This window comes from Ursus maritimus, unplaced genomic scaffold (genome assembly GCF_017311325.1).
Source record: "Ursus maritimus isolate PB19 unplaced genomic scaffold, ASM1731132v1 scaffold_21, whole genome shotgun sequence".
NCBI classification, from domain to species: Eukaryota; Metazoa; Chordata; class Mammalia; order Carnivora; family Ursidae; genus Ursus; species Ursus maritimus.
Genome location: NW_024424564.1, coordinates 39,151,062 through 39,167,830, shown reverse-complemented (window position 1 = coordinate 39,167,830; position 16,769 = coordinate 39,151,062). Strand labels below are relative to the sequence as shown.

Genomic DNA, 16,769 nt, shown 5'->3' with positions numbered 1-16,769 from the left:
TTCAATCGTGCCCTATTTCACACACGTTGGTGTGGTCTCCCAGGCAGTGTGCCAGCCTTGAGAGTTATTCCCTGTACTCCACTGAACACCCTACTCATCGGTAACCACAGTAACCAACAGCTTGGGAAGTCCCCTGAGTTCAGTGATTCTCAGCCGGGTTCTGGGCGGACCGCGTCAGTCTTGCCTGCAGCAGCCAAGACTGCCTCAGCCACACAGAAATGTCGCATGCGGGGGTTACTGTTTATATGTTTTTGGTGGAACCACAATGCACAGGTGCAGCCTCGCAGATCTGAGGGCAGACAGGTGCACCGCCCCTGTGAGCGTAGGCAGGAGCCGGAGCAAGAACAGGGTGGCGGTGTCCTGAGGGCCTCCTTCTCGAGCCAGGAATCCCTGGAGGGGCACTGGCCTTTTAGGCTCTGCAGTAGGCGGGGGCGGGGGAAGAAGATGACCTTCAAACACATCAGGCCACATGTGGGACCTCGACCCAGTTGCCCCCTCACGGGAGGCCCCGCAAAGATCCAACCCGGGAATCAGGGACTTCCCAGACCCGCCCCCGCCCCCTGCCAGGCAGGACCCCGTCCCGCCCCCTGCCAGGCAGAATCCCTCTCCGGCCCGCCCCCTGCCCGGCAAGACTGGGCCCCGCCCCAGGCCCCGCCCCTGCCGGACAGCACCAGACCCCGCCCCCACGGTGGCCCCGCCCCCGCGGCGGCCAAAGGGGCGGGCCGCGCCGCCGCCACGTGCTCCGACGCAGGGAGCCGCCCGCCAGCAGGCTGAGCGCGGGCACAGCACTGGTGTCCTGCTCCGGTTGCCACTCGCAGCAGGGCGGCGGCAAGCATGGCCACGGCGGCGGCGGCGGCGGCGGCGGTGGCCCGTGGGGCCGGGGCGAGAGCGGCGGCGGCCCTGCTGGGCGGTCGCGGGAGTGCGGCCCGGGGGCGGCAGCGTGCGGGCCCCGCACGGCCCTTGTGCACAGCACCTGGGACGGCCCCGGACATGAAAGGCTACCTGTGGGAGCGCTACCGGGAGGCGAAGAGGAGCACGGACGGTGAGTGCGGCGGCGCCCCCAGAACCTCCAGTCAGCGGGTCAGCGGGCACCCTCCGACTCGCGCCGGTCCCGCTGCTGACCTCCAGGGCACTCTAATCGTGACCGTCGGCCGCCCTCAACCCCAGCTGCGGCGACATCTCTGCAGTGCGATTCCGGGAAACGCGGAAAAATGCGCCTCCAAAAACTTTACAACTCTTGCCTTTCTCCTGTCGGGAAAGCAGTTTTATAAATTCTTGCGATTTTTAACCAGAAATTTGCATCGGAAGCGCTTTGGTCTCCATGGGCATCGCTTGGGAGACAGTCACCCCCACGCGCCGTTGGGTATTGTTAGTAACAAACAGTAATAATAGTAACAGCCGGAGTCCGGCAGGCGGCGAGTTCCTCTGGAGCTGAGCTGCTAGGCAGGTGGCAGTGGCCAGAGTTGATTTTCCTTTTTTTGTTTTGTTTTTTTTTCTTGTGAGGTTTCTTTTTTCTTTCTTTCTTTTTTTTCTTTTTCTATGTCTGAAATAGAAGAGATCCCGAGTTGAGAGTGTTCTGGGTTATCTACTAACCTAAGTGAGGAGGGGATTCCAGGGAGTGACTCCTTGGTTGCCAGGTGCACATAAAATCAGCTTGATTCTGTTGTTAGTAAGGGAAATGGGCAGAGGCAGAAAGAGGCCTGAATACTAGCGCCAGGCACATCGATTGTCTCCTTGAATTCTTCTCATGCCTACAGGGAATGTGCCACATCCCCATCCTATAGATAGGAAAAGTGAGACTTAAGTTTAAGGAACCTGGCCAAGGTCACACCTTGACCTGGGGTCTGTCTCAGCCCCTAACCCTCTGTCCTATTTCCTGTGCTGCCCTATCTTCCTGTAGCAGCTGACCATTTGGGAACTGGTGTGAAGGGCCGGTGATAAGTCACTGGTGCTGTTTCTTTCAAGAAATATTTAGAATTGAAATATTTGTACTGTGGTTGGGAGTGAGGTGGGATGGAGGTAGCAAGTGGAGATAAGAAGAGTATTTGGTGGGAGAGAACATTTGGTAGGATCACATTTTCAGTCTTCTGGCCAGAAGTCATTTTAATGAAACAAAGCAAGGGGCTTCTTTTCACCGACTGGAATAATTTTCTGAGGGAACTCAAAGAGGCTAGCAATGCAGACTTGTGTGAAATAGGGCTTCTTAGTTTTCCTTTGCTGAGAGTTAAAATTTGCACCATTTTTTGAAGTGGTTGTGTGGTATGGTGGAAAGAAGACTAGCTTTGCAGATGCTGGAAATTGCAGATCTTGATGAAAGAAATATAGATCATCTAGCTCAGCTTTAAGACTTGCAAGACTTAAAAAACATTTTTTTAAAAAAGATTTATTTGAGAGAGCACATGCATGAGCATGGCAGAGGAAGAGGGAAAAGCAGGCTCACCGCTGAGCAGGGAGCCAGATGTGGGGCTTGATCCCAGGACTCTGGGATCAGGACCTGAGCCAAAGGCAGACACTCAACTGACTGAGCCACCCAGGCACCTGGCAAGACTTTTTTTAATATTGAAATTTTTAATGGAGATAATTGTATGTTTACATACAGTTGTAAAAATTAATACAGGGCCATCTGGGATACCCTTTACCTAGTTTCTCCCAGTGGTAACATTTTGCCAAACAATGATACAGTATCTCGAGCAGTATATTGATACTGATACATTTCACAGATCTTATTCAGAGTCCTCTCTTTCTGCTTTACTTGTGTTTGCCTATTTAGTTCTATACAATTTTATCACATGTAGGTTTAAGAATCCAGCTCTGCAGTCAAGATACAGAACAGTTCTTTACCAGGATCTCTCATAGTATCTTTATAGCCATACCCACTTCCCTCCCGATGCTTTCTCTATTCTGTGGGGTATCATCTGTTCTCCATTTCAAAAGCGTCCTATAGAAGGAGTCACAGAGTATGTGACCTTTTGGAATTGGCTTTTTAAACTGATCATAATTCTCTGGAGAGTTGTCCAGGTGGTTGTGTATATTGTATCCATCCATAGTGTGTTTTTTATTGCTGGGTAGTGACCCATGGAGTGCATGTACCACAGTTAAACCATTTTTTTTTTTTTTAACCATGATGAACCATTTAACTATACTTTATTCCCGGAAGAATATCTGGGTTGCTCCCAGTTTTTGACTATTATAAATCTGCTGTAACTGTTTGTGTATTGGTTTTTGTGTGAACATATGTTTTCATTTCTCTAAATGCCATTGTTTGGTTGAATGGTAATTGTACGTTTAGTTTTATAAGGAACTACAGGCAGTATTGTCTCCATTCTTCGTGAAGCTTCAGTTTCATCATCTGTAAGATGGGATGCTGGTAAGTACCTCATTGTAGGTTTGGTGGGGAATGAGAGAGTCCATCCATGTAAGGTGTGTAGAAGGTGAATGAGACAGTTGAAGTGTTGGGTGAGAAAGATGAGCATTGGGCCCGAGTTTGGGTTTTGGGGTATGATAATCAGAGTGAAATTTTGGAGTATGAGAGCTCAGAGGAGATTTTTTCAGACCTAATTACTTTTGTGATCTTAGATGCAGGTTACTTTCCTCTGTGACCTCAGTCTTCTCATAGTAGCCCAGGGATGATGTCAGGATTTTCAGCACGGGCTTGGCACCCAGCAAATGCCCAGTAGTTAGTAGCTATTATTATTAGTTACTAAATAACTTCCAGTTTCAGACAAACGCTTAGTGAGGGGTGGATGTGGGTTAGTTAGCTCTAGGGACTAGGTCCCCTTCAGCTTAGGGGAGTGCCAGACTAGCTGTGTGGCCTCTACCACGCCACCTGATCTCTCTAGCTTTGGTGTCTCTCTCCGTAGAATGAGGCCACTGGACTAAATATTGTGTAAGCCTTTTCAGGTGTTACGGGTCTGTGAATCAGGTATGCGGTGTGCCCCAGCCCATATCCACGTGGTCCCTGTCTCGCCCCTGAGAACACAGGGACTTTCACTTGACTTTTCCTTTTTCACCCTGTCTGGGGCTGCACCATCCCTATCGGCCCTTAGCCAAAGACTGTAAGAGTATATACATGCCCCGCTTGCGTGAGTTCACTCACCAAGAATTTATTAAGCACCTAGCCGTGGACTTAAAGGCTGTTGATTCACAGATGGGCAGGTCTGAGAGTGAGGGGCCCACAGTGGGTGAGTCCCTGCCTACACCAAGTGTGGGACCACTGTCACATGGTTGGGGAGACTGGTAACAGGTAAGTGACAGCCAGCTTGGGGGAAATAAACAATAGACGCCAGGGGGTTTGGCACCGGGGCGGTTAGCTGCTCAGGTGTGCAGGGGATGCAGAAAAATACTTGCTAGGACTGATACTTGAACTGTCTGTAGGAATGAGAGGTCAGAAAAAATATTGATAATCAGACAAAAGCATATAGTTTTATTTTATTTTTTTTCAGCTTACAAGAGGAGAAAAAGAATTGTTTTTTCTCATTTTCTGGTTATTGCTTTCTGGTCATTGGATCTCTTGCCTAATCCAAACAATCTGCTCAGGTGTCTTCCCTTTGAAGGGTTTCTCAGAAATAAGCCTGCTCAGGGAAGAGGTGATTTTTACTCCTTGTTTTATCCTTTCTCTCCTGCACTTCTTTTTTTTTTTTTTTCCCTCCATTTCTATTTTATTTATTTTTTTAAGGTTTTTTTTTTTTTTTTTTTTTAAGAGTGAGAGAGAGCATGCATGAGTGGGGTGAAGGTGGAGGGGCAGAGGGAGAGAGAGAATCCCAAGCAGGCTCCATGCTCAGCAGGGAGCCTGACACGAGACTTAATCTCATGACCCCGAGATCATAACCTGAGCTGAAATCAAGATGGACACTTAATGCACTGAGCCGCCCAGGTGCCCCAACTCCATTAAAAAAAAAATTTTTTTTTAATAAACTTTATTTTTTAGATCAATTTTAGATTTAGATTTACATTTCTCTAAACTTTATCCCCGTTTCCCCTATAGTTAACCTCTTCTATGACTGGGGCACATTTGTCACTGTTAGTGAACCAATATCAATACATTGGTCCATATGTGTCATTGTTAACTAAAATCCATATTTGATTCAGATTTCACTAGTTTTTAACCTAATGTCCTTTCTGCTCTAGGATCGCACCCAGAATAGCACCCTACATTTAGTCCTTGTGTCTCCTCGGGCTCCTCTTGGCTGTGACGGTGTCTCTGAGTGTCCCTGTTTTCGATTACCTTGACAATTTTGAGGAGACGTGGTCACGTACTTTGTAGAACGTCCCTCATTTGGAATGTCTTCCTTTGGAATGTCTTCCTTTTTTTTTTAACTTGAGATTTTTGGAAGTACCATATTTATGCATTCTGTGTCCAACTCAGCTCAAAGGGAAGAGTCTTCACATATTTTAGGAAAAGAAATATTGGTTTATAACCTCTAGCAAAAATTTCCTGTAGAACCGTTGTTCTCAACTGAAGTCGGGGAAGGGGGGGGTCTTTGGCAACGTCTGGAGACCTGTTTGATTGTCACACCTGGGGGCCGGGGGGTGCAGCTGACCTCTAACGTGTGGAGGTCAGGGATGCTGCTAGACAGTCTGTAATGCACAGACCAGCCTCCTCACAACAAAGAATAATCCAGACCCAAATGTCACTAATGCCAAGTTTAAGAGACCTTGTCCTAGGGGCGCCAGGGTGGCGCAGTCGTTAAGCGTCTGCCTTCGGCTCAGGGCGTGATCCCGGCGTTCTGGGATCGAGCCCCACATCAGGCTTCTCTGCTAGGAGCCTGCTTCTTCCTCTCCCACTCCCCCTGCTTGTGTTCCCTCTCTCGCTGGCTGTCTCTATCTCTATCGAATAAATAAATAAAATCTTAAAAAAAAAAAAAAGAAAAGAAACCTTGTCCTAAGATGGGAATTCTAAGAAATCACCATGCGGTTATAATTTAAAGGGGTGAATATCATTGCATATGGTCCGTTATCACTGGTTATGTTGCACGTCGTATGCATCTTCTTTGATCTTAATCCTTGGCCTGCGGTGTGTGCTCGTCAGAGAATCTGCCCTGTTAGGTACAGAACGGAAGCATTGCTGCTCGTCCAAGGGTGGGGGCGGTGCTCCAGCCATGCATTCGGATGCCTAGTGCATCCCCCCCCCCCAACATCATCTCATAGCCTGGTCTGTTTAGCACGTTTGGCTGCTTAGCTGGGGCTGTGCAGTGTATTAACGTGTGGAAAGAAGTATGGGGATTAGTGTGAAGTGTTAGAAGCTTTTACAGGGTGTTGAAGGATTTATTCAGAGTTCTCGGTTGAGAGCATTTAATTCTTATTCAAAAATTATGTATTTAGCAAGGACTGTGTGTAGGACAGTGATATAAGCTTAGTTTATGGAGAATACACATAAAATGCAAACCCTTCCCTCAAGGAACTGCAGCGGGTTAAGGAAATGCCTTAATAATAATGAGGTAATTTTAAGATGAGACTAGTGTTTCTCACACTGTGTTCCACCCTCTTCTGAGAGATGTGGTTAAGGAAATGTTGAAAATATATGTATTTTTTTTTTAAAGATTTTATTTATTTATTCGACAGAGAGAGAGACAGCCAGCGAGAGAGGGAACACAAGCAGGGGGAGTGGGAGAGGAAGAAGCAGGCTCCTAGCGGAGGAGCCTGACGTGGGGCTCGATCCCATAACGCCTGCATCACGCCCTGAGCCGAAGGCAGATGCTTAACGACTGCGCCACCCAGGCGCCCCTGAAAATATATGTATTAAAAAAGCTTTTTTACTGGTAGGCTTATCAGAGTCTTTAAAATGCATGAATCTCCAAAAAGTAGGTATAGGTGTAGCACTCCCCAAATAAGTTTGACTGTGGAACCCCTTTTTTGAGATAATAGCTCACAATAGAGGTTCTGAGGACTATAGTTGGGAGGTTCAAACAATATGTATAACAAGAGTATATGTGTATTAATAATACCCAAAGATGCTTAATTGTACAACCTTATGCTTCTTTGTAACAGGGATATAGAATAATGGGTCTCTGACAGTCTGGAGAAAGCTGTGTATTCTGTCTTTAGAAAAATATGCAGATTTGACAATTACACAACACAAGCACACTGGACTATTTTGTGAATGGTTTCAGGGGGTTTCTGGAACATCTCGGCTCCATCTGGTGAGCCTACTGCTCATTGAATCCTCTGTTATCTGATGAGGGTGTGAAGGACGCCATGGGTGGGATGCTGATGGAGACGGAACTCAGCAGGGATTGTTTTCTGAATTAAAATTTGCATATAAGATCAGGAAGTCTGACTGGAACAAGGGCATGTTTTTGGCCTGACTTTTGTTTGAATGATTGAGGTTTTCTGTAACTGTTGTGAAGGTGGCCGGGTGATCTACCAGCAAAGAGTGGGGGGTTGAAATCCAGAATTCATTGTCCTCTTTCATTAGGGCATCCTGGATAGTAGCATAAAGAGGAAGCAAAAGGAGATAAAATGTAAAAAGGAGATTAAATGATAATTATGTTGCCAGCTTTTGAAGGAAAGTAGAATTTTAAAAATTTCCATAGTTCTGCAACTGTGAGGCACATCAGAATCACCTGGGGAGCTTGTTTTAACATGGAGACTCTGAGGCCCTGACCCTGGGGATTCTGAGTCATCAGGTGTGGGGCAAGGGCCCAGGAATCTGTATTTTTCCTGGGCTTAGAAACCAGTCTTTTGTTGAGCTCTTGAGGAAATGTGAAAGCACACATATCTTCTGTATTTTAGAGTTGTTCTTCTGGATTTTGGTTTCCAGCAATCTGGTAGACTAGATGGATAGTTTAAAAATCTTTTTTGTATAGAATGCATACGTGCTGAAAAAATGACAAAGAACATTCTTTGTGTAGCTGAGCTTTGAAAAACTGAAGTGAAATGGCAGGGACTAAAAATGAAGGATGGTGAGCAGCCCTGAAGGTGTTACCAACCCGGGAGCATTTGTTGGGTTTTATTGGCTGTGCCTGCTGGGAGGGACACAGACACACGCACTCTGTGTCTCTGTGTCTCTGTTTCCCTGTCTGTCTGCTCCCTGTCTGTCTGTTTTTGTCTCTGTGTCTCTCTCCGAATCTCTTACAAATCCAGACCCACAGAGAGCTGCCTTCCATGCAGGAAAACAATAGGGTAACTTGTCTGTCTTGGTCTCTGCTCTACATTTTTCCGTGGACAGGAGAGGCGGAGGGGAAGGTTGTGGAAGTCTCCCTGTGACCTTGTAATCACAGACTAGTTCTCACATAGGTTTGGGTTTGAATTTAGTCTGCTTGCCTGGTCTGGTTATCTCAAAGTGCAAAGTTAACTAAAAGTGGTCCCAAGGTGATAATGTCCTGGGATTCTTGATAGAAGCCAATGTAAACTCTCCCTGTATGGCTAGACCGTCAACCTGGGCGCAAATGGAGAGCAAAGATATTGGTAGCCATGTGAGGAAGTCCAAATGAATATTGACAATATAGGAATCAGTCAAAAGAGTAGGAGAGGGGAGGTAAAAGAAACAGAGAAAAAGCAGGAAATATAAAATGTGGTGGTGGAAATAATCCCAGATATATCAGTAATCATGAAAACTCAGATTAAAAGACAGAGTGTCAGTTCAGATATAAGGCAAAATCTAGCCGGACGCTGTTGTAAGAGATCCACACCCAAAACGAAGATGTAGAAAGGTTGGAATTAACAGAATGAGAAGAGATTTTGGGCCAGTGCTAACCAAAGAAACCCAACAGGTGTTAATATCAGACAAATACTGAAATGACATTGAAAGAAAATAATGTTTACTGTAGGGAGAGCTGCAAACTATAGTTCATGGGCCAGATCTTGCTTGCTGTTTTTGTATATTAAATTTTATTGGAACATAGCCACACCCATTCATTTCCATGTTTTGTGGGGCTCCTTTTGTGCTATGACGCCAAAGTTGAGTAGTTGCAACAGAATGTATGGTCCATGGGCACAGCTCAGAATCTTTGCAGAAAATGTATGTTGTCTCCTGAATAACAGCTCTGCCTGTCTGTCAACATGGATGACTCTCTCGAAAACAATACTGAATGTGTGTGTGTGTGTGTGTGTGTGTGTGTAAAGACAACAAACAGAGCAGATGTGTACCAATTTTCAAAGGTTTGAAAACACATGAAAGATACTATCGATCACTTGTAGGGATACTTATGTTTGTGCTAAAAGTCTAAAATGTAGGAGAAGGAGACACACCAAAGTCAGGGTAGTGGTCACCTCTTGGTGGGAGGAGAATGCAGGCGAAGCATTATGAGGTTTATTTCCTAAACTGGATGGTGGGGATGTAGGTGTCCTTTGCATTTATCTTTATACCTTTCTGTGTGTCTTAAAAATCTCAAGACGTGTTCTTTACATGTCTTCTTTTGTTTAGGTGTGTGATATGGATGATCCTGTGGCCATAGGAAAAAGTAGCAAAAAGATTTCAGGGAGAGACATGCCACATAATAATTTTCACATTTCCAGGTAGGAAAGAAATTCCTAAAATAGGGAGAGAACCAGAGGACCCCTTGGAAGTCATAAAATTCAGTCCTTTGCTGGGAAGAAGGAATCCCTTTTTCCATGGCTCTTATTAGTGGCCCTCTGGCACCTGCTGGAGTTTGCCATATGAGCACAGGGCTGCCAATTTTATTTTGGATGGCTTGAGTCACAGGGAGTAATTCTAATTCCTTTCCCATATGATAGCTGTTTAAATGGTGATCATGCATCATCACTGCCCCTCCCCTTTGACTTCATTACTTTGGAAGCTCGCCTTTGCATTCAGTCTTGTTTGTTGATACCCCTTTGAAAGCGAACTGTTTGGTACTGAGGACAGGAAGCTGCTTGTGGTCTGACAGGTTCAGAGCGAGGGATGCCACCTGCCCTGCCCTGCTGAGCCTGGTACTTCTGTTGGAACACCTAGAATCCAGGGCTGGGTTAATCTGTGTGCAGTTCCCTTTCAATGAGGTCCTGACTTTGTCATTTCCTGTATTGACAAGATATGTTTTAGATGAAGGGAAAAAGAAGGAAAAAAAGCCTCCCCTCCAATTCTGTTTTTGAAGATTTTATTTATTTATTTGACAGAGAGAGGGAGTGAGAAAGAGAGAGAGAGAGAGCACAAGGGAGGTGGGCAGAGAGAGAGGGAGAAGCAGACTCCCCCTCCCTCCACTGAGCTGGGAGCCTGATGTGGGGCTTGATCCCAGGACTCCGAGATCACGACCTGAGCCGGAGGCACACACTTAATCGACTGAGCCACCCACGACTTTCCTCCAGAACTTCTTTGTGTGCCTGTCATACGTTGTTAGCAAGTGCTTAGGAGAAAAAAGGTAGTATTTTCTTTTTCTTTTATTTTTTAAGTTACTGCATGTTTTAGTCAAGTGAGAAAGAGAGGCTAGCTGATTAATCAGCTGGGTAGGAAATTTTTGTACTTCTGTGGGTTGGTCGTTAACTTTGACAAACTCCTCTTTTTCAGTTACTAGGGTTTTGAGGAATTGTTTTATAGTAAGTGTATTTATAAGATACTGATATATAAACCTGAATAAAATTTTAGTTTGTATTTAGAGCTGTAGCTCTTCAAGATGTAACTCTGGTGATTATATTGGGCTCATCTGGAATGTTTCTTTTGTTCTCTTTTGAGCAGGAAAACCTACTTGAGAAACACGATTACTGTCAGTATCAGAATGTTGTTTGAGTATCCATTTTATTTATTAACAGTATTTTTTGAGTATCTTCTATGTGTGGGTAACTGTAACAGTGAGCAAGACAGGCGTAGCTGGAGCAGCAGTTTTCCGGCGTTTTGCTCTCAGGACTCTTTTACACACTTAAAATTCTCGAATATCCCAAAGTTTTTCTTTTTGTATAGTTCACACCAATAGTGACTGTATTCGAAATTTAAAAATGAAAGACTTAAAACATAGGTATTCCCCACTCATTTAAAATAACAATCTGTTACCTGCTAGCATAAATGACACACTTCTTAGGTCACTATTTTCTAAAATAAAAGAACTTTAGAAGAACATCATGGTTTCATGCTTTTGCAAATTTCTGCAATGTCTTGATTCACAGGAGATGGCTGGAGTCTCAGATTTGATTCTGCATTCACACCATTGAGTTGTCAGACATCATGTAGCCTCTGGAAAACTCCAATGTAAATTGGTGAGAGAATAAGAGTGAAAGAGGCAAATACTCTATTAAATTCTTATTGCTATTTTGACAAATTACTGCAAATGTAGTGATTTAAAACTGCACAGATCGGGGCGCCTGGGTGGCACAGCGGTTAAGCGTCTGCCTTCGGCTCAGGGCGTGATCCCGGCGTTATGGGATCGAGCCCCATATCAGGCTCCTCCGCTATGAGCCTGCTTCTTCCTCTCCCACTCCCCCTGCTTGTGTTCCCTCTCTCGCTGGCTGTCTCTATCTCTGTCAAATAAATAAATAAAATCTTAAAAAAATAAAAAAATAAAAAATAAATAAAACTGCACAGATCAGTTACAGTTTTGGAGGTCACAAGTCTGAGATGGTTCTTGCCGGGGTAACATCAGGGCGTTGGCAGGATTCTGTGCCTTTCTGGAAGCTCTAGTGGAGAATGTTTTCTTGCCTTTTCCAGTTTCTAGAAGCTTCCTGCATTCTTTGGTTCATGGCCCCTTTCATTTTCAAAGCCAGCAATTTATTTATTTATTTTATTTATTTATTTTTTTAAAGACTATTTATTTATTTATTTATTTGACAGACAGAGACAGCCAGAGAGAGAGGGAACACAAGCAGGGGGAGAGGAAGAAGCAGGCTCCCAGCAGAGGAGCCTGATGTGGGGCTCGATCCCAGAACGCCGGGATCACGCCCTGAGCCGAAGGCAGACGCTTAACCACTGCGCCACCCAGGCGCTCCCAAAGCCAGCAATTTAAAAATGAAGTTGGAGCCTTTTTTACATCACATCACTCTGAGGCTGAATCTCCTGCCTTCCTTTTTTACACTTAGCCCTTGTGCGTAGGGCCCCCCTGGATAAACTCATCTCTGTTTTAAAGTCAGCTATTTAAAGTCTGCAACCTTAATTCCCCTCTGCCATGTAAAGGTAACATATTCATACAGTCTAGGGATTGGGAATGTGGATGTCCTAATCCACAGTATTCTGCCTGTCATGTGTAAGCATTCTTGTAAAAATAGTTCTACCCTCAGAGATCCCATGAAAGAGTCTGAGGATGTGGTTTCCTGGTTTATGCCAATCTAGGAAAACTATTAGTTGAATGGATGAGAAAAGGAGGGGGGACTGACATTTATGAAGCACCTGCTGTGTGCCAAGTGCTCTGCCAAGCATTCGACCTACATTGTGTTGTTTGATAACCGTGCCACTTGGACTCACTTAACTTTGCAGCCTTGTTCTTATCTGCAAACGGGGGGTAGCAGTGTTTACTTTAGAGAGTTCTGACGGTTAATCAAGATAACAAGAAGTACCCAGGGTGGATGGTATGTGGAAGACATTGACAATTATTCCTTTCCTACTTCTTCCATACTTTAATGAAGATTCTTGATAGCTTGCCTAGTAGTTGATCTTTTGATATGGCTAAATTTTATTTTTCTAAGAAGTTTCTCCCATGAAACAAATGTACTTTTCTTTTGAGCAGTTAAGTTTTGTTTTTGTTTCTTTAAGTAGGCTCCACACTCAATGTGGGGCTTGAACTCATGACCCCGAGCTAGAGAGTCGCATGCTCTAATGACTGAGCCGCCAAGCGCTCCTAAGTTTTTTTATTAAATGACTTCAGATTAGGTTGTCATTAAACCATTATTATATGTAATTGTATTTCAAATGTAGTCACATGTGGTTTTATTTTTGGAACTTTAGGAAGCAGGATGGATTTCTACAGAGCAGTCAAAATTACAGATATTATTTACAGAATAACATGTGATTTTAACTTTTGGTAGGAGTAGTGTAAATGTCATATGCATTGTTAATTATTCAGATGAGTAATTGTATTTGTCATGGATTGCTTTTTCCCTGGAGATGATGCAAAATGTCTAAAGTAAAGGAAAAATGAAAGCTGCTTTTTAGATTTATAGATACAATAAAAGTGACTTCTGAATTGCCACCTCCCCTGGAGAGGGCAAGTGTGCTGAGTTTCTTCTCCACTTGTCATCATGCCATTTCTTGCCTCCCCTGCTGCCTGTGCTGTCGTTCAGTACAAAGCTAGTGCTTTATTATTTACTCACTTATAACCCCTGCACAGTTCTCTGTGCCTGGCACATAGTAGGTGTGCAGGAAGTACTTACTGAAAAAGTTCCTGGGGAAAACCAGTTTACCAAAATACTATGTGCCATGTGATCTCATTTATAGAAAACTCTAGAAAATGCAAACAAATCTGATCAAAAGTAGAACAGCAGTTACCTGGGGATGGTCAGGGGTGGAGGGGAGAGGGTGGGTGGAATTCAGAGGGGCGTGAGGAAATGTTTGGGAATGTTAGATACACTTATTATCTTTATTGGGGTGATGGCTTCGTAGGTGAATACATGTGTCGGAACTCATCAAACTGCATACTTTATGTGTGATTTCTTATACATCATCGTACCTCAATAAAGCTATCTAGTAAAGACAAAGAAATAAGGGAAGGGCTCTGGGTTAGCCTGGCTTGAGGCAAGTTCGTACTGCAGGGGTGGGAACAGTGTGGCCCAGGGTGAATCTGGTGCTCTAGCCTGGACCACCAACTGAGGCTGGAGGGGGGTGGTGCAGGGTCCTAGAAGAACGCAGCATTTGTGTGTTTAGAGGTGGGGAAGGGTCATTTCTTATCTAAAGGTTGGGTTGTGCTGGGTAGGTAACCCCATAATGTTCACCTTCATAGTGAAAAAGATACCTTGGTCACTTGGTTTTGTCTCTGTATCTATTAGAGTACAGAAGTAAACTGGGGATACTGGAGAAAATATTTTCTGGCTAAAAATAGTTGGATTCAAATCTCTAAGGTCTAATAGTAGCACTCCTTTGAATCAGCTATCTCAAGTCACACTCTTTGCTCTACTCTTATTTCCCTTACTGTAACTACTCATCACGTTTGTTGGCACTAAATATAACATTCTAAATGTTAACATGAAATTTGTATTATGGTCAAATCACATCGATTGCATTAGGACAAATTCACAGTTTTCAGACAGATGTCAATAGAACTGACTGTCTTTGTCCAAGACTTGCTTGACAGAAGGAAGTTGTAACTGGTGAAGTTTGCTAAGAGAAAATCATCTAAGGTGATTGTCTTTTCCTTATCATACTTGGCAATTACAGTTGAGGAGTTAAATCTTTACAATTTGGGCACAGAACTTTGAGCTCACTTGTGGTGGAGGCAGTGAAGGTCATGTAAGTGTGGTTTCAACTTAGACACAAAAAATCCCTATACCTTTTTTTCGTATATTTTCAGTCTCTCTCTCTTTACACACACATTTTAAAAAAAGATTTATTTATTTATTTTAGAAAGAGTGCACGCACGAATGGGGGGAAGGGCAGAGGGAGAGGGAGAGAGAATCTCAGGCACATTGCCTGCTGAGCTTGGAGATAGCTGTGGGGCTCAGTCTCACAACCCTGAGGTCATGACCAGAGCTGAAATCAAGAGTCGATGCTTAACCAACTGAACCATGCAGGTGCCTATATATATATCAGATCTGAATGTTCTTTTTTTCCTGGGAGAACAGTTTGAAATCTAGAGCATATACCAAAAAGAAAAATCCTAATTAATTAGAGAAAAATATCATCTCTATGTCTCTGGGATTGTGGTTTGCATTACCCAGAAATTGAACTTCAAGGATTTTCAGGTGCATTTCCGCTTTTCTGTTCGATCATATTCTCATTAATGTGTTTTGAGTTCTTGAGTTCGGGTATTTCAGATGTATGGTTGGCCTTCTATGTGGAGCATAATTTCCCCCCAGGTTTTCCTTTATTAATATCACTGTAATGAAATCTTAGTATATAAATCTTTATCCACATTTCTGAACATTTCCTTAGCATTGATTCCTAGAAGGAGAATTACTAGGTCAAAGGGTATGAATATTTTAAGAAGACTCTTGGTACTTATTGCCAACCTGCTTTCTAGAAAGTTTGAACTGACTTCTCCGAAATACCAAGGAGTGAGGCCGTCCAGTCTCAGTACCAGCACCAACTCTGTGTTCTAATATTAAAAACAAAACAAGAATGGAAAGGCCCCCCCCCCCAAGAATACACACAAGTAACAAAAGCAACATAATCACTACTGCAATCTGATGGGAGAAGAACGGCATCTTTTAATCCTTAGCCAAGTAACACTAAAAAAAAGTGAATGAAATACAGTAAAACCATTTGTAATTCATCTTTCAGAGAGAGTGAACTGTCTAATTGTTTTAATTTTTTTGTGATTACAATGGTTAAACATTTACAGTTGTTAGCCATTTAAGTTTCTCTCTTATGAGATATATCCTTTATATTTTTTGGATTTTGGATTTTTTTTTTATATTTAGGATATTGGTCCTTTGGTTTTTAGCTTTAAACTTCTGTCTAATATAACCTTTCCCCTCAGATTATTGTTTTTGATATTTTTGATACACAGATGTTTAAAGTTTTTATATTGTAGGGGCGCCTGGGCGGCTTAGTCAGTTGAGCTTCCGACTCTTGATTTTGGCTTAGGTCATGATCTTGGGGTTGTGAGATCGAGCCCGGCAAGGGGCTCTGTGCTGGGTGTGGAGCCTGCTTAAGATTCTCTCCCTCTCCTTCTGCCCCTCTCTACCCCCTGTCTCTTTAAAAAAATTTTTGTATTGTAAGTCTGTTGATGTTTTCCATTTGTGATTTATTGTCGTTGCTTTCACATTTGGAGTGATGAGATAAATAATAATCTATATAGTTTTGCCAACTTTTTAATATTTAAAAAAAATTTAGTTCTTTGATTCACATGGTGTTTGTTTTGCAGCATAGTAGAAAGGGAAATTTTCCCTGACCTTCTTTTCATATAGCTAACAGTGTTTATGTAGTTAGACAAAGGGAGACTTGAGTATTCTATGTGAATTTAATTCAAGATGGTACTCAACTATAGCATATTCTGGAGAATAGAGAGTAGTAAGTAGAGTACCCATCTTGCTGAAAGTAGGGCATATGAAAGAGAATTTAAGATTGGAAAGATGGTTTATTTTTTTAAAGATTTTATTTGAGAGGGAGAGAGAGCGCAAGCAGGGGAAGGGGAGAGACAGAGAGAGAAGCAGACTCCCCCCTGAGCAGGGAGCTCAATGAGGGGCTCGATCCCGGGCCCTTGAGATCATGGCCTGAGCTGAAGGCAGATGCTTAACTGGCTGAGCCACCCAGGTGACCCGGAAAGATGGTTTAAAGTATAAATGAAGAATGCCTTTAATGCCAGGTTAGACCATTAAAATTTGTAGGCAGTAAGAATTTTGAGTGGCTGAATATGCTTGAAATGAACTTTTAGTTACTAGGACCTTTTTGGCTGCAAGCAATAGAACATCCAGCTCAACCTGGTTTAACTTAAGCAAAGAACATTTTTTTAGGAAGAAATTTTATGGGCTTGTGTCATTAAAAACTCAATAGGGAGTATTAGCTTCAAATATACGTTGATCCAAGTATGTCACTGGGTGGCTTCTCTGTCTCGTGCCCTTGCTTTCTTCCATACTGGCCTTTTTAAAGGTTCTTAGAGATGGCCCCTCACATCTCCAGTTTTATAACCTTTTAGATCCAAGTTTGGAAGAAAAGAAGGCCTCTTCCATGAAGTTCCCTTACAAATCCAGACATTTCCTGACTGGACTCCTTGGTTCGTTTTGGCTGCAGGGCGAGTGTGATGATGATTGGCCAGAGG

At 43.5% G+C, this 16,769-nt stretch overlaps 1 protein-coding gene across 2 annotated transcripts in view; it reads left to right on the top strand.

Annotated features, from left to right (window-relative positions):
- Positions 1–834: 834 nt before the first annotated feature.
- The window catches only part of NT5DC3 (5'-nucleotidase domain containing 3), a 67,183-nt gene continuing 51,248 nt past the window's right edge, over positions 835–16,769 (top strand). For both annotated transcript variants that reach the window (XM_040637382.1, XM_008705767.2), the window contains exon 1: positions 835–1,042. In XM_040637382.1, the coding sequence (XP_040493316.1) occupies positions 835–1,042 (208 nt within the window). The remainder of the gene's footprint in view (positions 1,043–16,769) is intronic.